The sequence below is a fragment of the Oryctolagus cuniculus genome, chromosome X (assembly GCF_964237555.1).
Source record: "Oryctolagus cuniculus chromosome X, mOryCun1.1, whole genome shotgun sequence".
Lineage (NCBI taxonomy): Eukaryota > Metazoa > Chordata > Mammalia > Lagomorpha > Leporidae > Oryctolagus > Oryctolagus cuniculus.
The window spans coordinates 32,725,973-32,750,527 of record NC_091453.1 but is presented as its reverse complement, the minus strand read 5'-3'; the positions used below and the strand labels follow the sequence as shown (position 1 = coordinate 32,750,527).

At 54.0% G+C, this 24,555-nt stretch overlaps 1 protein-coding gene across 11 annotated transcripts; it reads right to left on the bottom strand.

Moving 5' to 3' along the window:
• Positions 1-1,575: 1,575 nt before the first annotated feature.
• UBA1 (ubiquitin like modifier activating enzyme 1) lies at positions 1,576-24,466 on the bottom strand. 11 transcript variants are annotated; one of them, XM_070066310.1, is made up of 27 exons: positions 24,285-24,466; positions 17,470-17,594; positions 17,197-17,313; positions 17,033-17,091; positions 16,762-16,930; positions 16,547-16,681; positions 15,475-15,581; positions 15,099-15,189; positions 14,862-14,994; positions 14,273-14,370; positions 14,008-14,154; positions 13,719-13,895; positions 13,514-13,618; positions 13,345-13,425; positions 12,862-13,017; positions 10,269-10,434; positions 9,955-10,151; positions 7,187-7,251; positions 6,754-6,949; positions 5,969-6,043; positions 5,659-5,848; positions 4,326-4,414; positions 3,933-4,025; positions 3,608-3,799; positions 2,276-2,377; positions 2,069-2,169; positions 1,576-1,902 (listed from the first exon to the last, which is right to left on the bottom strand). In XM_070066310.1, exons 3-27 carry the CDS (start codon positions 17,311-17,313, stop codon positions 1,767-1,769), a joined length of 3,177 nt encoding a protein of 1,058 aa, XP_069922411.1. In that variant the 5' UTR covers positions 17,470-17,594; positions 24,285-24,466; the 3' UTR covers positions 1,576-1,766.
• Between the last annotated feature and the right edge of the window lie 89 nt (positions 24,467-24,555).

Below are 24,555 nucleotides of genomic sequence, written 5' to 3'. Positions count from 1 at the left end.
ATAACGGTAGACAAACACAACAGACAAGCAAAATGGCATGGGGAGGAAGGCAGGGACTAAGACGGAACCAGGAGCCAGGATTCACAGGGACCCAGAAGCTGGCTTTGATGGAGAAGGATGTCAGCTTACAAATAAAGTGAAATGGGATCCAAGTGCTGTGGGGGTGCAGAGGGGTAGCCGGAGACTCAGAAGCTGTAACAGGGGAGACAGTCAGCGGAGGCGGTGTGGAGTACCTGTCAGGGAGCTGGGATAGTGGAGAAAGGGGGACAGAGTAGTAGTTTGTGGGCAAGCCTCGGCTGCTATAATGGTGGAGACTGTGGACAGAGCTGTGAAGTGTCTGTCTGGTGTACCCTGGAACAGTAATAATGGAGAAGTGCCTGTGGTGGGAAAACTTCTACACTTAGCTTAGATAGACAGCCAGCATCACCATACAGATACCGGGGGTTGAGTCCTTTTGTCTTCATTGTTCTGGTAGGGAATCGAAAGGAACTGTAGAAGGATGAGGTCACCCAAGCAGAATGGGCCAAGAAAAAAAAATGGTGCCAAGAAGGAGGGCAAGGGCATACACCGTGCCAGGGGCTCAGAGCTGGCCCAGGAGGCAGCAGATACAGGGCCAGGTTGCAATGGGAGTCAGGTGAGGTTCTGGAACAGATTGAGCTATTCCCTATAGTCAGGGTTGAGTGCAGTAAGGGGCCTTGATAATGGGTAGGACACAGAAACTGGTGTCTTGCTAGGTTAAGGGACAGACGTATAGGTGGTATCCTGGGGGGCCAGAAGCTAACGAAGGAAGGAACAGATGTGGAAGTAGCCAGTCAGGCTGCTGCTGGGAACTGTCTCCAGTGCTCAGCCAAGACCAAGGATAGAGGATGGCAGCTCTATAGTCCTGATGGGGGTGGGGGCGAGTCTCCCGCTGTAGCCAGTGAACACTCTACACCCCTTCGCCAGCTCTCTCCTTCAACGCAGGAGGCCTGAGGACCATCAAGGGCAGTCAGGACACACAGACCAGGAGCCAAGAGGGACAGGGTGAGGCAGAAAAGGGGCTTTCCTCTATGGATGTTCTCAGCCAAATATTCCCATTAAAAACTGCAAAGCATGCCTGAGGTGAGCACTGGCATTCCTGAGGTCAGCTGAGCTGTTCAGGGACCCCTATGGCAGACAAGGTGAACTAGGTAGCACCACAGGTATTTCCGGTGCTGGCAGCCATGACGGTCAATGCCTGTCCGGGGTCTGAGCGGAGGGCTCTGCCTCAAGGACATCAGGCATGCTGGCCAGGCCTCGGCAGCATGGAAACCAGAGTTTTCCTCACAGAGGAGGAAGTCACAACCCAGGGAAGGTGGAAATTGCACGCGGCTCAAAAACAAACTCACATGGACCCAGGTACCCGCTCTCTCTAGCCTCACCAGTGCCTTCATTTCTTTGTGAGCAGAGAGGGCAGGAAGAAGTGACAATTCCCATATTTTCTCTGTCCAGGGAACTGGCAGCTGGGGAGGGGCTGAGCCCTGTGGGTTACCATCTGAACCAGGCAGCTCCAGGAAGCCTCTTTTCTTCCCTGGAACCAGCAGGGCAGGCCACATCTGGGTTAATAGTTTTTTATTAGGATTCAGGTTCCAAACAAGGTAAAAAGCAGTGGCAAGAAGGGTTCAGGGGGTAACAAGGGAACACCAGGCCTGGCTAGGTGGGCCACTGCCGGAGGCCAAATGGGAACCCGGGGCTGAAAGGGGCCTGGGGTGGGTGGATCGGGGCTGGCCTAGGGGAGCGGCCGAGGGTTAACGGATGGTATATCGGACGTAGGGGACTTCGACGTCCTCGCCGCTCTCGTCGTTGCAGCACAGCTCAAGCACCAGCGCCCGCACGTGGCGGCCCAGCTTTCGCTTCGACACACGGCTTACAATCTCTGTCATCCTAAGGCGTTGGGGGAATCGGGGGTGGGGTCAGAGAGGCAGACAGCAAGAAACGAGGGCAGGGAGGTAGGGGGCACAGGAGGGAAAAGGCAGGAATGGGATAGCTGCCACGGGGAGGCGTCCCCACCCACACAGGGCCTCCCCAGCATGCCCTGTAGCCAACTCACGGCTGGTCCAACCGTTCCTTGAGCTTCGCAGCTGGCATAAAGAAGGAATAGAGCATGGACACACCCTGGGACAGCATGGTAATCTCCAATTTGTGCTCTGTCTGCAGAGGGGAGGACAGGGGACACCAGTGTCATGGGAGTGGACAGACCAGCAAGTCACCTGCATGCCTTGCCTCCCAGGTAGGGTGAGTGGGAAGGGGAGCTTACCTTAAAGTAGTCGAGGAATTGTTTGAGGGTCATCTCCTCACCGTTGGGCTGCAGTCCCTGAACCTCAAAGCGATCCCACAATGTCCACTCTTGGTTATAGTACTGCGGGACAAGGAGGGCACGGTAGGACAGGGGCTACCCGAGAGGGTCCAGGCTCATCTGCCTCCATCACTCCCCACTCACGCACACACGTCACAGCAGATCAAACTCTCTTGTTCCAAATCTTCCCGTGGTTTCCTTCACACTCTCACTCATCACTGAAACCCTTTTGATGACTGAGAAGGCCCCATGCCATTGGAATCCTAGTTTCTTCTCTTCTCCTACCTGCCTAGTGCTCTCACTCACTTTGCTCTACCAACATTTTATTCCTTGAAAATGCCAGACACACTCCTACTCCTACCTCAGGACCCTTGCAAGGACTGAGTCCTTTGGCCTGGAATGTACCCCCAGCAACCAAAGCCCGCGTGGCTTGTCCCAGCACCTCCTCCAAGTCAGAGCTCAAACGTCATCTCTTCCGTGAGGCCTTTCACTTATCATGTTATTTATACTCTATTGGATGAACATGACCTTAGCACCTAGAGGGGTACCTACCTGTGCAGAGTAGGTGCTCAGCAAATATTTGAGTGACTTAATGAGTGAAGCGAGTAAAGCAATAAGCACAGGGGTAAGCATCCACAAGATGCTGGCTGCTATTACTGTAAGGTTATAAATAATCCCCCAGCTCACATTCAAACATCCCATGTTCTCCTGTGGGTTTCTTGTTTCTTACAGGCAGAATCATACTGGTGCCTAGCACGTGGCAAGTCTTCTTTTTTTTTTTTTTTTTTTGACAGGCAGAGTTAGACAGTGAGAGAGAGAGACAGAGAGAAAGGTCTTCCTTTACCGTTGGTTCACCCTCCAATGGCCGCTGCGCCCAATGCGATGTGGCCGGCGCACTGCGCTGATCCGATGGCAGGAGCCAGGTGCTTCTCCTGGTCTCCCATGGGGTGCAGGGCCCAAGCACTTGGGCCATCCTCCACTGCACTCCCTGGCCACAGCAGAGAGCTGGCCTGGAAGAGGGGCAACCGGGACAGAATCCGGCGCCCTGACCAGGACTAGAACCCGGTGTGCTGGCGCCGCAAGTGGAGGATTAGCCTATTGCGCCGCAGCGCCGGCCACATGGCAAGTCTTAAACAATGTGATTAACAAATAAATAAATAAGGCACACACTAAAGGAACAGGTATCCCTCAACAGTAACTCACCTGACAACAAGATATAACGGCAAACCAGAGCCAGCTCTCCAGAGACACATCCCACCCACAAACCCACCTGCTGATGATGCAGGCCCATACCTGGTGACGTGGTGCAGCCAGAGGTTCAGAGAAACCGAAAAACGGCAGGGCCAGGTTGAGGAAACCATTCTTGTAGGAGTCGAGGTGTCGGTGTCCCTGCACTACCTTGTACAGCTCCAGACACACAAGGCCAACGACAGCTGCTGTGGTCGTGGCAATGGCTGGGATGATCTTCCCTGCAATCAGCTTGCTCTACAAGACAGGACGGGACCACGAAGGCGATAGCTATTGCTGTTGCAAGAGGCTCTGGGTCTACAGGAGAGGCCAAACAGAGCAAGTCAAGCCCAGGTAGAGGGAGAGGGACATCAGTCTAGATTCCCCTCACCTTGTGCCGGTCTGCAGGGGGAATGTCATAGTTTTCGGCCCGGAGGTTGGATGCGGCCACAATGAAGTCCATGTGAAAGTTACTATCATCATCCTGGTATGAGTAGGAAGGGTGGAAAGACAGGAAGATAGTAGGAAGAGGATGAGATGAAGAAGATGTGTTCTGGCCTCCCTCTAGGGACACAGGTATTTCCCACTGCAATTACCGGCTTGGACTCTGCTAGCTCACAAGGGGATAGCTGGGAACACCTACTCACTCAGAGCCGTGAGGCGGGCCCATGAGCTGATCCCCACAAAGGCCTGGGGGCTGGCTCCAGATGCTCAGAGACCCGTTCTCTCCAGGCCATCCGTGTTTACCCCGCCCTCCCGCCCTCTCCAGGCCCCTGCCCGTCACCTTCTCAAAGTCAATGGGGTACATCTTGAATCCAGGGAGCTTGTCGGGGCTAGGCAGCGTAGCCTTGAGCTCCTCTAAACGGCTGTCGTCTGCACAAAGAGAGAGGGACACCATCAGCCTTTAGATTCCAGGCCAGGGTCTGGGTGGAGATGGGAGCTCGGGCTGGGGCAAAGGGCATTCAGGTGGTACAGGACTTGGAGAGCAGTGACATCCTGGGAGCAAACAGGGCAAGGGGAGAAGCAGAGCAGGAGGATGGAGTACACATCTGGGAAAGACAGACAGAAAGAGGCAGAGGCTATCAAGAGGGATCTCTCTAGAGACAATGAAGAGGGAAAATGACATTAGGAGGCAGAGATGAAGAGTTCGAGGCAGGAGAGCTGTGGATGCCGGGGAGAACGGTGCACAGAGAGGTGGGGGGGGGCACAGCACATGATATATGGGAAAAGGAGAAATGAAAAAGACACATGTAGAAAAAGCTGGGGGAAAATACAAAGATGTGGATCCAGAGGATATGGAGGGGGAGACAGAGCAGACAGGCAAAGTGGGAACAGGAATACACGCTAGGGTGAGATAGGTGGGAGGAAATGTAGAAGGAAAAAAACTTGAAGAAATACACAGAGAGGAACATGAAGGGACAGCCATTTCCACAGGAAGACGGGGTCACAGGAAGGGCACTGGGAGGAGATATAAGAAAGGGGGCAACTTAGGGGGAGTTAAGGTGCACTACAGACACGCAGGAGGGAAGGGACGTGGACAAATCCGAGCAGTCATCCCAGAGTTCAGATAATGCTTACTGTGACAAAAGCTGCATGGCTTTCAAAACTTTTCACACCAAAATAAGCTTATCTTTCAATTTCTCTTTTTTAAGATACCAGTGGCCAGTAAGCTATGGCCCCAAATTATAGACAGCACTAGTGGGCTGAAGGTGCATTAGGGAAACAGAGGCAGAGGTGCAGATGGGGAGATGGGAGGAGATCTGGAAGGAGACAAAGCAGGCAGGTATCAAGGGAGACAGACCACTGCTGGAGGTCACGTCTCTTAGTTGAACAGGTAAGAAGCAAAGAACTACATCAAGTCAGATTCGTGTAGAGCAAGAGAAGCAAACAGCTCTGAGGGTCAAAGAAAGTGGGAAGGAGAAGGTGGGAGATCAATTTGCCCTCAACTGACTCTTCACGTCCAAGAGGACAGGAGGATGGAAGGAAGGTGTGGGTAAGCTGCAGGTCTGTGGGGGCCTGGGGCCACAGAGCCAGGAGCACAGGACTGGTGGGGAAGATGGACGAGGACAGGGACAAACAAGGAGTTGACTTCTGGCTAACTGGCCAAGCACCCTCACCAACAGAAGCATTGGCGCTCTGCAGCTCCTGGTCAGAAACGTGGATTTTGACGCCAGACTTGGGGGTAAACTCGGGGACCTGTACAGACTGCAGGAGTGTGGCCACAGCAGCTCGGTCCTGAGAGCCTGCCAGCCCGTAGGTCTGGGCAAACAGGTTGGCAGCAGCCATCACATAGTCCAGATGCAGAGGCTGGGAAAAAGGACAGAGAAGAGTGAGCATGGCAGCCCTTGAGTGGGCAGCTACCACCACCTTCCCAGCCACCTGCCCTCCATCTGACCACAGGGGACTCCCAGGGAGGAGGAGACTTACGTTGCTAACATCAAAGGTGAGTGGGTGAGGACAACGTTTGGGCCCAGACCAGAAGGGAGCTCCCGAGCTTGTGAGCTAAGGAATAGATATTTTTGAAGAATAGGACCTGAGAGTGGGGGCCATTCTGCCAATCCTGACTCCTCACCTTGGCCCCAGACATGCCCCAACTCACTACCCCTGGCGAGGCTCTAAAAGGGGGTCAATCACGAAAGACCCACACTGCAGGGTCCTGTCGAGGGAAGTTCCAAAGCCACACTGAACCAGGGAGCACTACCGATTCCTGGGCACCCACTCTGTGTAAGACACGTGGCCGTTTAACAGACTCTTGTGGGCTTCCCAGGCACTGTACTAACCAAACGTTGATAAATACCAGTTAATTCTCACAATCACCCCCTATTATTTCTACTTCACAGGCGAGGACACGGAAGTGCAGAGAGAAGTTATGTGACTTGCCCAAGTTCAAATGAGGCTAGGATTTGAATCCACACTGATTCTTGTGCTGGTAACTCAATTTCTTCCCCACAGTCCCTGCAGCCCTGACTGGGAGTTGGGTGTGACCCTGCCCATACCACAGGGAAGGGAAATAGAAATCAAATCTCCTGCTCCAAGAAGCAGGAATGAGAAAAAACAGGTCAGGGTTAATCATTCTTCTGCGATACCCCCACGCCTCAGGGCACCAGCTGCAGCTAGACTAATGAGTGGGCGGCACCACCTGGAGAGCCCACAGCAGGCCCCCGTGTCAGGGGCATGCGTTCTGCCAAGGGAAGCCAGCAAGAGGGTGATACCTGGTCGGGAGGGAAGTTGTGCAACAGCTGCCGGATATTGTTAGAATACTGGGTGTGCCAGTGGTGGCAGGCCCAGGTCACACAGTCTGCCCAGCTCTGCGGTCGCTGCAGCACCAGGCTGCGCTGCACAGCCTCCAGCACCTCCAGTGGCTGGGTACCCGCCAGCCGCAATGTCCGCTCCACAAACTTAGGGTCTCTATCAGGAAGCAGAGGGGATAGAGGGGCACATTACGCAGCAGCCCCAGGAGTGGGCTCCAGCGCAATCCCACTTTCTCCATGGAAGGCTAGTTCTGACCACCAACAGTCTGAGGCCAGAGCAGTCACTGATTCATTTAAAAAGTGTGTCTGGTGCTGAGTGCAAGTGGTGAGGAGCAGCCAGGCTGCCCTGATTGGCAGGCAGGGGACAGGGTAAGCAGGCAGGTGAGTTACTCACGTGAGGTACTGGTTGACATTTTCCGCTGGCTGCTTGAAGAGGCCTTCAAATTCATCCCGAGCCCACTGCAGACAGAGCACATGGATTACAATGGGCCCACAGGTGATAGCATGAGGTTTCACAGGCATCAGAAAGGCCATCAATAGGGGCCAGCGCTGAGGAGTAGTGAGTAAAGCCACTGCCATCTGCAGTGCTAGCATCACATATGGGTGCCCGGTTCAAATCCTAGCTGCTCCACTTCCAATCAAGCTCCCTGCTAATGTGCCTGGGAAAGCAGTAGAAGATGGCCCAAGTGCTTGGGCCCCTGCACCCACATGGGAGACCCAAAAGAAGCTCCCGGCTTTGGGTCAGCCCAACTCCGGCCATTGCAGCCATTTGCGGAGTGAACTAGTGGGTGGAAGACCTCTCCCTCTCTCTGCTTCTGCCCCTCTGTAGTTCTTTCAAATAAATAAATCAACCTTAAAAAAAGAGAGAGAGAAAGGCCATCAGTAAAATAAAGTAAGTAGGGAATTGCACAACTTCCCTTGGAGAGAGGAGCCCCTAAACCACTGCTCCAAAAAAATTTACCATTTTTTTTTAAAGATTTAGTTATTTATTTGAAAGGCAAAGTTACAGAGAGAGAGAGAGAGACAGAGACAGTGAGTGAGCCGGTTCACTCCCTTGACTCCAGGAGCCAGGAGAATCATCAGCATCTCCCATGTGGCCATGGGTGCAAGGGCCCAAGCAATTGGGCTATCTTCCACTGAACAAAAGTGGAGCAGCCGGCATTGGAACCAATGCCCCTGTGGGATTGCCAGCACTGTAGGCAGCAGCTTAATCCACTGTACCACAATGCCAGCCCCAAAATTTACCATTTACATCTGTGTACCTCACTCTAGGTATGCTATACCTCAATGAAACGTATTGGAAGAAAGGTGTTAAAATATTTTTTTTAAAAAATCAGACCCAAACCATTCCTATCCAGGCCCTGCGGTCTCAGCAGAACACAAGACAGAGGGGCTCTGTCCTCTGAGGATTACTGGGGGAGTAAATGTAATCATTAGCTATGTCGTCTGGAGTATACACATACGAAGAGTAGAGATCCAAGTTCAAACTCCAGCTCTGCCACCTAGGACTTAATTTTGTGACTTCAGGACACCTAACACCCCTAACTTTGTGTTCTCATCTCCAACAGTATATATTTAAAGGTGACAAAATAGTGTGAGTTCACACAGTAAGTGCAAAGTGCTTTACAACAGCCCTGTGCGGTAGACGCTATCATTACCTCCAGATTCGACAGAGGAGGAATGTGAGAAGCTGCATGGAGAGGTTAAGTCAAAGTCACACATGGTCTAGTGAGACTGTGGTGGTTGCACAAACACACCCACTCTGGAACTGCAGGATCAGAAGGCAAAGTGATAGATGGAATGGATTCTTCCCCTCCCTATTTCAGTCCCACCCTCTCACACTACTCACAAAACATTCTGAATGGTCTGGCTTCAAACACAGCCCTAAGAATCATTCTGATGGCACCATGATAATCCTCGGGTCCTACTTTCTTTTTTACTGATTTATTTGAAAGGCAGAGTAACAGAGAAGGAGAGGGAGAGAAACAGAGAGATACAGATCTTCCATCTGCTGGTTCACTCCCAACAATGCCAACAACAGCCAGAGGGCTGGGTCAGGCCAAAGCCAAGAGCCAGAAACCCCATCCGGGTCTCCCACGTGGGTGGCAGGAACCCAAGTACTTGGGCCATCATCAGATGCCTCCCAGGCACATTAACAAGATGCTGGATCAGAAACGGAGGCGCGATTTGATCCCAGGCACTCCATTGTGGTATACAGGTATCCCAAGCTGTGGCTTCACCTACTGCCCCACAACGCCCACCCTGCTTGCTGAGGTTCTATTTTGTGGCCTGGGTGCTGGTCACCTAGGGCTGTTCTCACTTTGGAAAACTTCAGCTAAATGATACATACACTGTTTGGCACATATGTACATCACACACACACACACACACACAGAGTCATCCTGACAAGCCAGCTGTTAAACTCATTTCAAACAACAGCTGGAACACCTGAGTATGGCCTGAGTCTTAGAGACAAGTAACTGGAAAAGATGTTAAGAAATGACTGGTACGTTTTGTTGAGCATGAAAACGGTTGTTTCGGTTCCACATCAGCAGTTCCCTATTAGGAATGCTTTGTCACTCCCTCTCACCCCTAGCCAACAGCTGGCACTGTGTGGGGACATTTTCAGTTGTTACAATGGAGCGGGGGAGGATGAAGGTTCGCTGCAAGCATCTAGTGGACAAAGCCAGGGATGCTGTGAGACATCCTATACCTCTCCCATCCCAGAGGTCAACAGTGCCGAGGTGGAAAAACCCTATTCTGCAGGAACAGGTCCTTTGCACAGGCACACACAAACAATGGCGAGCAGAGGGTTGTGATGGCCAAGATGGGCTCTACCAGAAAGAAGCAAAAAACTATAGGAAATGAAGAAGAAAAGGTGGCAAATCATTGCCAACTGCTAAATCTTGGCAAAGAGTGGTATTTGGGTATTCGCCACAGTACCCTTTCTGCTTGTCTGAATTCAGAAACGAATCCACGGTGAAAGTGAATGAGTCATTCCAGAAACCTATGCTGCCAGGTCGAAGTGAGGTGGCAGTGGTTTGGAGAAAAAGCACATCTCACACTCCCACGTGCATCACTGCATGTGTTCCATGGATGGTGGCAGGGAGGCAAGCTGGGTGCCTCCCCCTTCCCCTTCCCCCTCCTCCCAGAGCTGCTCACCTGAAGAGTGTGTTCGATGGCGTTGGGGAAGTTCTTCAGGGTACAGATGGGGATGGACTTCTCAGGTGGGTCTTGGCTGGAGCTGTAGGACTCTGTCAGGAAGGGGATCACCACCTGGACGTTGCCCTTGGTGCCCAGGGTGCCTGATTCGAGCAGCGGCTTCCGGTAGTACACGCAGCGGCGGTCCATGTACATGCCTGTGGGGAGGGCGGGGAATGGAATGTCAGGAGAGAACAGAGGCAGGTACTCCACAACACAGACCCGCAAACGCACACAACTCTGCCCTTGACCTCCTCACCCGCCTCCCAACTCACGGGCATCCACGTTGTCTAAGGCGTTGGCCACGCCATCCAGAGTTTGGAAGAAATCGTCGTCGTAGATACGTTCAGTGTCAGGACCCACACGGTTCTGGTGGCTTGTCACCCGGATATGTGGATTCATCTGGTGCACAGCTGCAGCAGCTGTGTCAGATTTTAACTTCTGCGAGGTGTGGGGAGGGGGTGCGGGGAGGCGAGGGAGCACAGTTCCAGGGAGGAGATAGGGGAAGAGAACTCAGTTATCTGTTCATTCACTCAACAAATGTCTGTAGGGAGCTGACCTCCTAAGGACTGATTTACTTAATGCTAGGGAAGTTCAGACCAAGTTCAAGAGGTTCCTTGGTTCAGTGAGAGACACTCTGTGACAATACTACATGTCCAGGGCTGTGGCATATGTGGCTGGGGCTCAGTGCAGAGGGAAAACAGGGGACACAGACAGACTGGAGACGACGGGCCAGACACTGGTTCTTCTGTCTACCGAACATCTATTGATCTTTTAGGCAACAACAGCACCCAGGATTGGAATAGATCCTTCCTCATCCCTCAAAAAAAAAAAGGAATGCTAACACACAGACGGGCAGGATCCTTGTAAAGGCCAAGTCAGGGCCCCTCTTTGCTCAGAACCCTTCCCTGGCTCCCAAACCCTCATCTCCTACCACACTCTCCCAGTGCAGGATCTTTGCATGGGTTCCTGTCTTGGCCTGCAGCACTCTTCCCCAGAAGAGGGCGCTCTAGTCCTTCACATCTAAGTCTTTGCAGAAAGGAGGTCTTCCTTAACCACTGTACTCAAAACTGCAAACCAACTTCCTTGGCACACCCAGCTTTCCTTCTTTTCCCTTTTTCCTTTGCAGAGCATTCATTACCACCTAACCACAGACCTCACTATGATACTGTATGTACTGTACATATCTACTTCTTCCTTGGTGTACCCCGAGGGCCTAGAGCAGCACCTATACCTAACTATTTGGTGAATGAATGAAAAGGGAACTAGATTCTGGGCAAGCAAAAATGACAGTCCTGTGGAAGGCCTCCCAGAGATCCCTGTATAACCCAGTTTCCACCTGTGCCAAGATCTGTGAACCCAACTGATTTAAACCACAGTCCTTAGAAAGGTTAGTCCTTGGCTGCGGTCTGGGACCCTGGATGTCTGCAAGGTGCCCATGATTCTCTACCAGGTCACGATGGTCCAATGAGCCTCAACTGTGCCCCCAAACAATGTGGTTCATTCCCTCCGGGAATCTGGAATTTTGCTATAGGACCAGCCTCCAGTAAAATCCCTGAGTACTAGGTATCTAATAAGCTTCTCACAAATCCCTGAATGGAGAAACTAAGCATGTCCTGTGCAACTCCACTAGGAGACAACTCTTACAAACTAGAACCTGACTTCATTCCATGGGCCTCTAACCTTTGCTGATTTGGGTCTGTATCCTTTCACTATAATCAATTACAGCCTTGGGGCCCATGTTGTGGCACAGTGTGTTAAGCCAGCACCTGTGACGCCACTGGCATCCCATAAAAACACTAGTTACAGTCCTGGCTGCTCCAGTTCCAATCCAGCTCCCTGCTAATGCACCTGGGAAAACAGCAGAAGATGGCCCACGTGGGAGACCTGGGTAGAGTTGCTGGCTCCTGGTTTCAGCCTGTCCCACTGCAGTCATCTGGGGAGTGAACCAATGAATGGAAAATCTATCTCTCCCTCTCTCTGTGTAATTCTGCCTTTCATACTTACTTGAAAGGCAGAATTACACAGAGAGCAGAGAGGCAGAGCGAGAGCGAGAGAGGTCTTCCATCTGCCGATTCCCCAATTGGCTGCAATGGCCGGAGCTGCGCCAATCCGAAGCTGAGAGCCAAAGCTTCTTCTGGGTCTCCCACATGGGTGCAGGGCCCAAGCACTTGGGCCATCTTCTACTGCTTTCCCAGGCCACATCAGAGAGTTGGATCAGAAGTGGAGCAGCCGAGTCTCGAACCAGCGCCCACATGGGATGCCGGCTCTTCAGGCCAGGGCGTTAACCCACTGCACCACAGCACTGGCCCCGTAAATATATCTTAAAAAAAAAAAAACAAAAACAAAAACAAAAACCCACAGCCTTGGGACTGGCGCTGTGACATAGTGGGTAAAGTTGCCACCTGCAGTGCCGGCACCTTATATGGACACCGGTTTGAGTCCCGGCTGTTCCACTTCTGATCCAACTCTCTGCTGTGGCCTGGGAAAGCAGTAGAAGATGGCCCAAGTACTTGGGCCTTGCACCCATGTAGGAGACCCGGAAGAAACTCCTGGCTTTGGCCATTTGGGCAGTAAACCAGCAGATGGAAGACCTCTCTGTCTCTGCCTCTCTGTAACTTTGCCTTTCAAATAAATAAATAAATCATTAAAAAAAAAAAAAAACCACCACAGCTTGTATACACGCCGAGTCCTGTGAGTTCTCCCAGTGAATCATCAAGCCTGGAGTAGTTTTAGAGGCCCTCAACACAGTCACAACCAGCACTGATAAGAGATCAAAGAAAACAGGGTGGAGGTTTCTCGAATGAATGACAAGAGAAAGTGAGGGACAGAGGGATGAAAGAACACCTTGGACCCCATTGTACTCACCGTGACATCCCAGGGCCGGAATAGAAACTGTCGGTTCAGATTAGATTTCTCAATGGTGTCCATGTCTGTGACAATTATTTCTCCGTTCTCACCACAGCCCAGCCCAATCATGGCAAAGTTCTTGAGCAGCTCACAGCCAATAGCCCCTGCACCCACCTAAGAGGCAGCCAAGAAGACAGAGAGGCTGATCAGGGTGATGAAGGTTAGTGCAAAACCACCCATCACTCCTTAGTCCCCCCGAGCCAGCAGGAGAGAGGAAGAAGGTCTAGTAGTACATCTTCAGGTCCCCAAACCTAGTCATTTGAGGAAGGAGGCACCAGATAGGCAGACAAGGACACACAACTTTCCTTGAAGAGATGTGATATGAGTACAAGAAACAAAAGACCCTCCCTCTTCCCTCAGGATGCAGGAGGTGGCCTTGGAAGAGATAGGGCCTGAAGCCAGGGGAGGTGAAGGTAGCAGGTGTCCAATGGGATCACTCACCAGGAAGTACTTCTGCCTGCCCAGCTTCTCTTGCAGGTCTGAGCCAAACACAGCCACCTGCCCATCATAACGGTTCTGGCGCTGAGGAGCATGAAGGGAGGAGGTTGAGAGAGGGCCCTCTTCAGAAACGTCCCCAATGATGCCTTCCCCACAGGCCCTACTCACTTACCGGGAGGCACTTGTCCTCTGTGAGGGATTCTTTGTCCTCCGGGAGACACTCAAGGGCATCAAAGTACAGCCACTGCATGATGGGCATAAACTTTCCAGAGCAGGCCTGGGGATGGGGAAGGAGACAGGAGGTGGCCAGCGATTAACTGGGGCCTGACACAGGTGGACGGCCAAGTGGTGGACCCTAATTCTCCACTCCCACTGACCTTCATGACTTCCTGGGCAGCCAGGCCCCCAATGAAGGCATTGATGGGCGCCAGGTCCCCGGCTGCCACAAAGGCCAGGTTCCGGATGAGGTCCTCATCCAGGCTATCTTGCTGCACTGCCGACGAGGCTTTAGAGTTCACAGCGCGTGCTAGGGTCACCAGCTCTGCTGCATCCTCCTGGTGGGCCAGGGGAACAAAAGAAAAAAAAAAGAGAGAGGCTCTGTCAGGCCACCATGGGAGGAAAAAGAGCAAACAGGTAGAGGCGTGGTTCCCCCACCCACCGTCCCACCTCGTTCCGGGGTCTAGGTGGCCGGCTGTGCTGTGCACAGAACTTGTGCAAGGCCTGGAAGCCAATGTGAAGCTGAGCGGGGCGAGAAAACTTGGCGAAGTCCGTCATCACAAAGTCAGGCTCTGCCAGCGAGGCTGACAAGGATTTCTGTTGGAGAGAGACAGGGCATGGGAACCAGAAGAGAGGAACAGAAGAGGGGGAAACGCCTCAAGCCAGCCCCCCCACCCCCCGCCCCCAAGCCCACTGCCCTCTCCAACACACTCACAAAGCTTATCTTCTTAGGTACTTTGACCTGGCTGACAATGCCTCCACGGATGTAATCGGAGAAGTTGGAGGTGTCACAGATGCTAAAGGTGTAAGGACCTATGATGGATGGGGAAGTTGTCAAGTCTACCCACCCTCCCTAAAAATCCTCCACACCCACAAGGTATGAGAAATAATTGTTTTCCCCCAGCTCAGACACCAAGAACTATCTCCCCTCTTCCCCCGACAAGTTCCACTTGGGGATCAGAAACTATCTCTGGTCTGCCCCAGACCCAACTTAAACCCCACAACAGCCTGCGTCTCTGCTCCCCATCCCAATCAGCTGAAGTATGAGTACATCCTGATCTGCCTCGTTCAAACACCAGAGACCTCCCCGTTCAGACTCCAAGAGCCATTCCCCTAGCAATAGCTCTGACACAGACGGCATCTCTCCCCCATGCCCGCCGGCTCTGCTTGGACCAGGGGACTCTGTCTCTGGTTCATCTCAGACACCCAGGATGTGTCTGTCTCCCCTCACCGGGAACCCAGGGACATCATCCCCCCTTCACTGCGCTCCTGGCTCCCCTGAGTCCCCCATGGCCTCGGCTCACCCAGGACTTTGATCTCTATGGGCTGGTTTCCATTGAGCTCAGTCATGCCCTGTACTTCGGAGAAGGAAACAAAATCGCCACTCTCAAACCCATGTCGGGCCTCATCCAGGCAGGTAACCACACCAGGGTTGTCCTAGTTAAAGAAGGAGTGAGCCTCAGAGGCAGGCTGAGGGTACCAGGAGCACACAAGGACTGCCACTGCCCATCTACCTGCCAGGAGCCAAGTCTGGTCCTTACCTTGGTGACCATAGAAACCATGGCGCTGAGGGGCTGCTCCCCGTTGGAATCTGTGAGGATCATTTCCTCTCCAAAGTCGCAGAAGAGTTGCCTGTAGGGAGAGACAACAGGGCTGATGCCAAAGTCCCCTCCCCGCCCCCCGCCCAAGACCCATGCATCCCTCAAAACGCAGTGAGTACTTGCTGAGCAAATTCTCAGTCCATCACTGCTGGAATCACCGCAGGAACCAGACGGCACTCAGGCCACAGGAGGACAGAGGAACACAAAATAATCCAAAACTCAGGTGGCTGGGGAGGGATGAGGGCACAGGAGCCTGGGGGTCTCAGTCTGGGCCTGACAGAGGTCAGGGACAAAGAGAGTGGGGGGCAGCACTCACCCAAACAAGCCTCTCGTGTCTGCCACTACCAGCTTGATGCCACGGCTATGACAGAACTCGCCCACGCGCAGCTGGTCCTCCAGGGGGCTGTTAGTGAGGACCACCACCTGCAGGGATGGAGCGGCTCAGCAGGGAGGCCCAGGCCGGGGGCCTGGCACTGGGGCGAAGCGGGGAGAACAATGAAGGGAGGTTGTGCAGAGGGCTAAAGTGTCCTTAAGGCCCAGGTGCTGGGCTTTTTGCCACTTCAGTCCTCTTTCACAAAGGCAAAGTACCTACTGTGTGTCAGACTCCACCAGGGTGAGCCTTGGCAAAGAGAAAACCGAATCCCTAAAGCATGCCTGGAAAGGCGCAGAGGCAGCCGGGAGGATGGAGTATGCAGAACAGCTGACTCACTTGTTTGACAAACACCCACTGCTGCCTGCCTACAACCCTGCCGTGCCCTGGGAGAGGCAGCCAGCGTCTGAGCTCACTCCTACCACACCCACCTGCTCCCGATTCTCAGGACAACGCCTGCCCGGCCCCGTCCTGGGGACTTTGCTCTCTGCCTCATACGTCCATCCTGACCCGCCAGGGTGAGCTCCTACTTAGCCACATCGGGATTCAGCTGTGGTGCCCTTGGCTTCCTGGGACACCTCAGGACTGACTCTCAGCTTCCACAGCTCCTCTTTGCAGTCCAGACATTTTAATGAATACCCATGGAACCCTTACCACGTGGCAGCTGCTTAACCCTCACCAAAACTCTGAGGTCAGTACTGCTCCCATGCCCAGACTACAAAGAGGGAAAACCAAGAGCCAGAGACTAAGGGACCTGCCCAAACCCTACCAGGAGAGCGAGAGGCTCCTGGCAGGGCAGTGTGGCCCTGGCGCCTGTGCTCAGGCCCCTAAGCTGCACTGTCTGCCTGCACGCATCCTCCTCCCAGAAAGGCCAGTCCCAAATCTCATCCTGCTGGCACCCTCTAGGCTCCCCCAGGACAAAACCTGGCACACAGGGTCAGCCCATTAAGCAAGTGCTGAGCACCCAGAGATGGGATCTGCACATGGGGCAAGAGGCTGTGTGGTACCCCCAAGGTACCTGGAAGCCACTGAGGAAGTCCTCAACCAGCGGCCCAGTGTAGGCGGTGACAGGCACGTAGCTGTTGAGTTCAGCGAGGCGGGGCTGTGACACCTCAGCGCGGTTTTTCCCTATGTCCTCCTCTCGCAGGTAGAACTGCAACGGCAGAAAGGTCAAGGGAGATGGCATCCAGAGGAGCTGGTCTCTCAGCAGCAGGCGAGGGGGCAAGGAGGTACCTGGGAGGAGAGGTCAGCCCACTGGGCCGTGCCCTGGTCATGGAGGGTCACGGCCTTGACCCCGCCAAGGATGATGTTCTTCGCGATCTCTACCCCCAGGCCCCGCAGGCCTGACACCAGAACGCTGGATGTCTGGAGCCGCTTCATCGCCTCATGGCCCAACACATACCTGTCAGGTTAAGGGGCACTCCAAGTCAGGACCCGGCCCACCCAACCCTCCCTTCGCAGTACCCCGCCTCCCACCTCTCAGCCCAGCCTCGGCCCCGCTTACAGCTGCCGGGAGTAAAGGCCCTCATCGATGTCTGCTTCACTGCCGTTCTTCGCCATTCCCTAGGGAGGGAGAGGACGCGCCGGGTCAGGAAGACAGGCAGGAGCGGGGCACGGACAAACAGGGGTACCTTCCCACCTGCCAGTCTCCAGAGAGAAGACACTCACGTTGGTTGGCGCCGAGGGCACTTGGGGCAACACGGACTGGGCAGGGGAGCAGTTAGAACCCGGCTTTGGATCAGGCCCGGACACGCGACGTTTCTTGGACAGCGGCGAGCTGGACATCTGGAGGGCAAGAGGAAGGCAGGAGTGAGCCTGGTGCCCGCGAGGACATTACTTGATTGGTCAGTGGGAACTGCAGGGGACGACTTCAACATGAGTCCCACATGAGTCCCCCCATTTTACACAAGAGGAGACAGGCAGATTGGTGAGGTGACTTGCCCAAGGTCACTCAGCCGTCAGAGGTAAGAGCTGAACCCAGGTGGTGTGGCTGGCAGATCCATGCAGCTCACCACTGAGCCAGCTGCCTCGCCCCAGCCCAGCGTAGTGACGGACAGACTCCAATCCTGCAGGATGACGGGAGTAACAAGAACACATTGTGGAGAAGTCAGCAAACGTATGTGGCTTCAGGACAGCTCCAGTTTTCAAGTCTCTAGCCAGCTACTCCTTGGCAGCTGTAATCAAACTCTTATGGGCCTCAGTTTCCTCATTTGTAAAATGGGGGCAGGGGGAGGCGATACTACCACTTACCTTACCCATGGGGCTGAGGTGAGAAAAAACACAGACCGAGGAGCCTGGCACGGAGTAGGCAAGCAGTAATAAGCAACCATTCTCCTCTCCCTCCATCCCACGGACGGCAGGGGGAGGAAAGGGGAGGAGGGTGGGAGAGGGAAAGGAGGCCTGGACATCCAGCAGGGTGGCATGATGGCAGGAGACACCTTGCTGAGAACCTACTCTCCAGAGTGGCTCTGGCAGGAGTTTTGCAGAGTCCAACCCCCTAACCCCAGCTTTGCTAGAGAGTCGGCCCAGGTTAAAAAAGGAAAACAAAACAAAAGAAAACACAATGTTGCAGGAAGAAAGGAAAAGCAAATGCAAACACACACTTTGAAGTCTTGGCTACAAGTGGAGGGAGCCCCTGATACAAACTAACACTTCATGAACCTTGCCTGCTCTGTCTGTCCTCAGGGGGCCTCCCCACCAGCTTTAGACTACTATTAATAGCCCCCAACTCACACTGTGAAGGAAAAAAAGTTGCATTCAGACACGTTAGTGACTTGATCAAAATTCCCAGAGTGTAGCTAAGCTGGGAACAGACTAGGATCTGCTGACTCCGAAGCCCAGGCTACCTCCCGGTATTATCACATTTCATCCCAATGGCCCTGACCCTGCAGGGCATGGTTTAGCGTCCTCACCGCACAAATGAGAAACCCTGAGCTCATGAGGTCAAGTAACTTGCTGAAGGTCACGTGCCAGCTCCCAGAGACAGAACAAGTGTGCCCTGGAAGAGAAATCTGGTGGTGGTGGAGTGCGTGTGTGTCACTGGATCCAGAAACATCTCCCCTCAGCCCCACTGCTCCGCTGAGCACTGAGCCTTTCACTCACACCCATGTCCTCCTACACTGAGCCCCTGGTGACCCCTGATCACACCCAGGGCCATCAGTCTACCTGAGATTCCACCTGTCATACCTCTGCACTGACCACAACGACAAGAGCTTCCTACCACCTACCAAGAGCTTACTGCCTGTCAACCACAGGGTAAACGGTTTGGTCTAACCCTGACAGTGCCCATGAACTACACAGCCTTATGCCCATACCACAAGTGGGAAAAGCAAGGGCTCTGAGAACCCATTCACTCACCCACAGTCAGGCAGTTAGCTGGTAGGGAGTTTGCTGAACGCGTCCTGGGAGAATGGAGTCGGGACTCGGCTCAGAGCCCACCTTCCCAACCCCCAAGGGCTAAGGACATGAGGGGAGGCAGGAGGCTGGCTAGAGCCTCTGAGTCTGCCAGTGCTAAGAGCCAGCTTAGGTAGGAAGAGCCTTGATGGGTCAGCAGAGAGACAAAGGCAATTCCACACGTCCCACATCTGGGCAAGGAGCTCATTTCTGCGGAGCCCCATCACCTCTAACAGCTGAGACAAAAGGACTGTCCTGAAGGGGCTGCTGGGAGGCTTAAAGGGCTGCTCCCACGTAGAGTCCAATTGCAAAGGTTTGGAACTGCCCTAGTCTCAAGGCCAAGTCAAAGGGGCCTAGGGCAAAAACCCCTGCAGAGTAGCCAAACATCCCCAAGGTCAGAAAAAGGAGAAGACAGTCTCAAGCCTTACTCTGGCAGCATTCGCCCAGATTCCCCAGAAGGCACATATACTGGGGATCATTTGGCAAAGCTGGCCTGGGACTTCATAGATCTTCAAGACTTAACCGAGGGTCTCCAAACCATCATTCTGAAGCCTGAGCTTACTCCATCCCCAAAGCAGAGAAGGTTCGAGGGAGGAGTCCTCGAGTAGGTTTGAGGCAGCATGCCCGGGGCCACCCAACCAGGAGAGAGGAGCCAAGGCAGGAGAAGGGAGGCTGGGGCCTGTCAAAGTTTCCCAGAGAGAGAACAACCGCGAAGCCCGTTGGGAAAGCGAGAGAAGGGCCTCAGGAAGCGGCTGTCTGTGCACGAGGAGGCTCTCAGAGAGAAGGACTAGGGGGTGTTAGAAGGCAGGCAGGAGGGCAGCTAGGGAAGGGTGGTGAGAAAGATCCGATCAGTCTGGGTCTCTGCAAAAGGATCTTCGGGGAAGGGCAGGGCAGTTGCAATGGAGGCCTCCAGAGGCTGCAGGGAGGTGGGAGGGACGCTGCTGGAGCTCACGGAGGCTGCCCAGGGAATGGGTAGGGGCTCGCTGAACCTCAAGAAGCTGCAGGAAGCTGCTGGGGCCTGCAGGGAGAGACATGCTCCGCCAGGGAACACTGCAGCTCCGAGGGACTCTGGGGGACAGCTGCAGGCGGCAGAAAAGAAACCTTTGAGCAAAAACTGCCAGGGACTTGCAGGGCAAGAGGTGTCTCGGACACGGATGCCCGAGTGCCAGCAGGCGGGGGAGAGGGTGGATGCTGAGGAGCTGGGAGAGGTCCCTGCGGACAGGCCTCCGAGGCAGGATCTCTGATGGAGCACAAAGGGGCTGGCTGGGCTCTGGCGGCATCAAAGGGAGAGGAGAAGCTGAGCGGACACACACCGGTCACGCCTAGGTCTCCAGCTGGGGTCAGGCATCTCTACACCCCACCCGGTGCACGCTGAGTAGATGCTGAGAAAGGGGGTGGGGGTGGGGGGCGGTTCTACTCTGTCCGGAGAACAAGAGAGCCTGCTGGAGGGAAGGGACATCTGCCAGGGACACTGGGGTCCCTGGGAGGCTGAGGGGCTTGGAATGTCCAAGCTTGCATGCCTCGGGCTGAAAAAGCTGGGGCCTGATGTGAGGTTGAGAGATCCATGAGAAGCAGCTGAAACTAAGGCAGCGCTCGGGTCTGGGGAGCCAAGTCCCCAAGGGAAGGGGCCTGCACGAGCAGATGGTCACGGGGGACCCCTGATGGAGGACTGCTGTTGTCTCTACAGTCCCTCCCCAGGGGGTCTGGGCCCCTGCAAAGACACTGCGGTGGGGGGGGGGATGTTAAGACTGATGGGGAAGATGCTAAGGTCTGCGAGGGGTAATCTCTGAATACCAGAAACACGGCAAAAAAAAAAAAGGGGGGGGGTGTTGCCTGCAAGCAGAGGTCTCTAAGGGCAGACTCTGGGCTTGGAAGGAGCCTCTGAACAGCAATGGAGACACCCCTGCCGGGAGATCCATGAGATGCCACAAGGGAGACTCTGATAGGAAAGCCAGGACCAAATGGCCTTTCTCAGGGTGTAAGCCCCCAGGGAAGCTCTCAGAGCAGCTGGTGTGTGCTTAGGGGCCCGGGGATGGGTGGGGGTGGGGGAGGGTCCTGAAAGAAAATGCTAAAGAAGATTCTCAAAAATGAAGGCCATGTAGTCTCTCTCCAAGGTCTAGCCTCTCTTGAAAGCCACAAAGGCAAACCCTGAAGCGCTCGTGAGATATTGCAAGGGAGATTCTGGGAGCAGGTCTTTAATGCATCCAATGGCACGCGGCTTTGATCAGCAAATGCTGATCCCAGAGTCTCCTTTGGGTAATGGGAGGTGGGGGGGTGCTGTGATCTGCAGTACCAGGTTCCGGACAGGATCGGGTCCCCAACTAAGGATATTGGGCCCAAGTCTATAAAAGCAGATCCTGCAACTGACCCCAAGGTCAGATTTGAGAGCCCGAGGGAATGGGGTGGTCCTGGAAGGGAAATACCTGCCCCGCCCCAGAATCTGCACCCCCACCACGCACACACCCCATCCTGCCACCGATCCTCGGTGTCCAAATCACCATGGCCCGCCCCGACATCAGCCTAGCACGCTGCCGGTTCATGCCCCTCCAATGCCTCCCGACACCCTTGCCCCTGCACTGAGATAGGCTGTTTTTTACCAATGCCGGTTCCCCGGGTCGTGCCGCCGCCAACTCCTCAAGGAGCCGAAGCCAAGCCCGGCCGCCACCCTCCTCCTTCTCCCCACCGCCTGGGCCGCCTAGAATCGCCGCCGCCGCCGCTGCCTCCTCCCCCGGCCGTTGTGGTTGTGGTCGTCCCTGCTACCTCCTTCACCTCACCCGCCGACACAAGATGGCGGCCACGAAGCCCAGGGCCGGAACAAAACCTTGGGTCCCACCCCCAGAAACCCGGATGCAAGAACGCCGCGCCCGTTCATGAATCATGTATAATCTTCCCTGGCAGGTTGTTACTCATTCGTTTAGAAGAGGAACGGCTCCACCTGGTGGCTACGGCAGCAATAACTAGGAAAACAGGTAAAACAGAGGCCACGCCCCATGGAACGCGAAGGACTGAATTGCTGCCACCACGCTGCAACAGAAACCAAGAAAGGCCCTCAAGGCCATGCTTTCTGATCACAAGTCGTAACTGCAGCCGAGTAGATGGTAGACTAACACCCAGAAGCCAGAAAGCCGACGTTACAACATGGAAGTCACACCCCCACTGCTCATGAATAATGAATGATCTTGCAGCAGCCCGGAAGCCAAGGAGACCAAAGCTACAGCTTAATCATGAATAATGCATGAGGCCCAGTGGGCTGGAACAAAAGGGGCGGGCCCGCCTATTGCTGCATCTAAATTGGGCTACCGCAGGGAGCACCTACTCCCTCTGCTCCTGAATAATGAATACTGCTACTGCAGCAGCTCAACCTGGAGACTGAGAGGTCAAGAAAGGTCCCACCCACTTCATGAATTATGCATGAGACTAGGCGGACAGAAACACTCGAGACAGCGCCAACCAGCAAATAGGGATTAAGATACTATAGTCAGGGCAACATGGCCACGCCTTCCCGTTCGCGAGCAATAGAAGACACCACAGAGCCACAGGGAAAACCCAGGGGGAGTGTAGCCTCAACACTCCCCGACTAACTGCTCAGGAACCAGGGCTGCCTTAGTCCAACCAAATCCAGACTCACAGGTCTTTGGCAGGTGCCTCAGTTTCCAGAGTCTTAAGATGGGGACAGTAGCAGAACGCATGCACCTCATAGAGATAAAATGAGCTATTACGGAAAGCAGCGACCGTGAATTACAGAACGAACCTTAGAACAGTGCTGGCTTGAGGCACTGTTGCGTTTTAAAATATAGATATATTAATATAAAGCTAAGAGGCAAATATTTATTCCTGTTAGCATAAAATTAGTTATGTGTAAGTATATACACCCAGCCAGTAGAGAAATTCTCAACTTGGGCTATTGTTTATCTATAAGATGGGAATTACAGCGGTAACTTACCTTGAGATGGATGTTTAAATCAGTTAATGTGTAGAAAGGACTCAAAACGGTGCTTGACACATAGTTAAGTGGTATAGGACTAGCATTAGGAGGAGCGCTCTTATATAGGGCGGGGGACGCATTATGACGCTGCGTTGCCAAGACTACGGACGTTAGACGTAGACTTCTCCTCGGGTTTGAATTGTGGCTTAGCCACTCACTGCCCGTGTAACATTAAGACAAATTAGTATCACTGTGCCCCAGTTTTCTCATCTATGAAGTGGGCTAATAATAACCTACCTCCTAGGATTGTTGTGAAGATTAACTAGGCTAATAAAGTAGCTAAATGAGTGGAAGCGAATCATTATCCTCATACCTTTTTTAGGTTCACAGAAAGATTTGCCAAACATCACACCACTGGCAAGGACTGATTTGAATTCAGAGCCTCCGCTGGTAATATGCGATGGCTGCCCCATAAAAAATGTCCAGTGCACGAAGCCTCATCCCTTCGCTAGAGGCAAGGCTTAAACCCTGGAACCTATAAGGGAAAGCTAACCACGGAACAGGCAGAAGAGGCGGGTGGAAGCCACGCCCCTTGTGAATTATGCACAATACCCCTAGAAAAGCCACAGAAAACTCCGGGCGCTACTTACTCACCTCTGTGAATGATCAGTAAACTCTAGCTTGGGCGGCAAAATCAGAACACCCTTTCAGCACTCCCTTTCGGCACCCTGATCCGCCGCTTCGTGAACAATTCACAGCCCAGACCTCCAGGGGACACCAGGTGCGAAGAAGGCAATCAGCTTCCCACCACAGCCCCTCCTCCTCATGAATAATGAATGAAGCCGCAGCCAAAGAAGGCCCGGTGGCATTACGTCCGCTCAGGAGAAGCCTGGCAGACAGTTCCTTTCCCAGCCTGAGCTGGAGGGGGTCCTCTCCCGGGGTCTGGGCCCCTGGTGTGTCCAGGCTCACCGTCCCGAGGAGCCAAGCTCAAGGACTTCAACAGAGACCCAGAAGTCACAAAGACCACAGACACCCCCACAATGCCACGTTGGTCCTGAACCCGTCCCGAAACAAGCAAACCCTGCCCAAATCCCGCCTTGACTTAAGTAACCTCAAACTTCCACTCTCCCCTTGCGGAAGAGCCCGTATGCTGCCCACAGATAGGGCACCCATGCACGGACCCAAACACCTCCCCCCAGCCTCTACCTGCGTAAACCAGCGTCCGAGGGGGTACTTCCAAAACAGACTCCCTAATCCCGCCCCAGAGTTCCCAAACGCCATCTCGGAAGGGTCTCCTCAGAAGCAGACACCTCTAAATACCATCCCGGGCCCAGAGGCTCCAAATACACCCATTAGGGGACCCCCGAAGTTGGGGTTTAGGGGAGCACCCTTCTCCAAATGCTGTCCAGGGGCTTGGGGGCATGGTGCTCCAGCTCACCCCCTACGCCGGGCGGAAGCCTCGCCTTCCTGCTGGAGATGAGCCGAAGCCACGGGGCAACGGAAGAGAAAACCACCTCCGGTGTACTAGAGAGCCAGAGTTTGCGCGGAGCTCGGAAGCGCGGGGCCTTAGAGGGCCCCGGGCCTGGGATGTACCACCGACGCATTGCTAGAGGGGCGAGCGCGCGTGCTCCCGTGCCGCCGGCTCAAGTTTCAGTTCCAGATACCCCTACAGCTTGTGGTACAGCCCCAGTGCGCGAGGCATGCTGGGG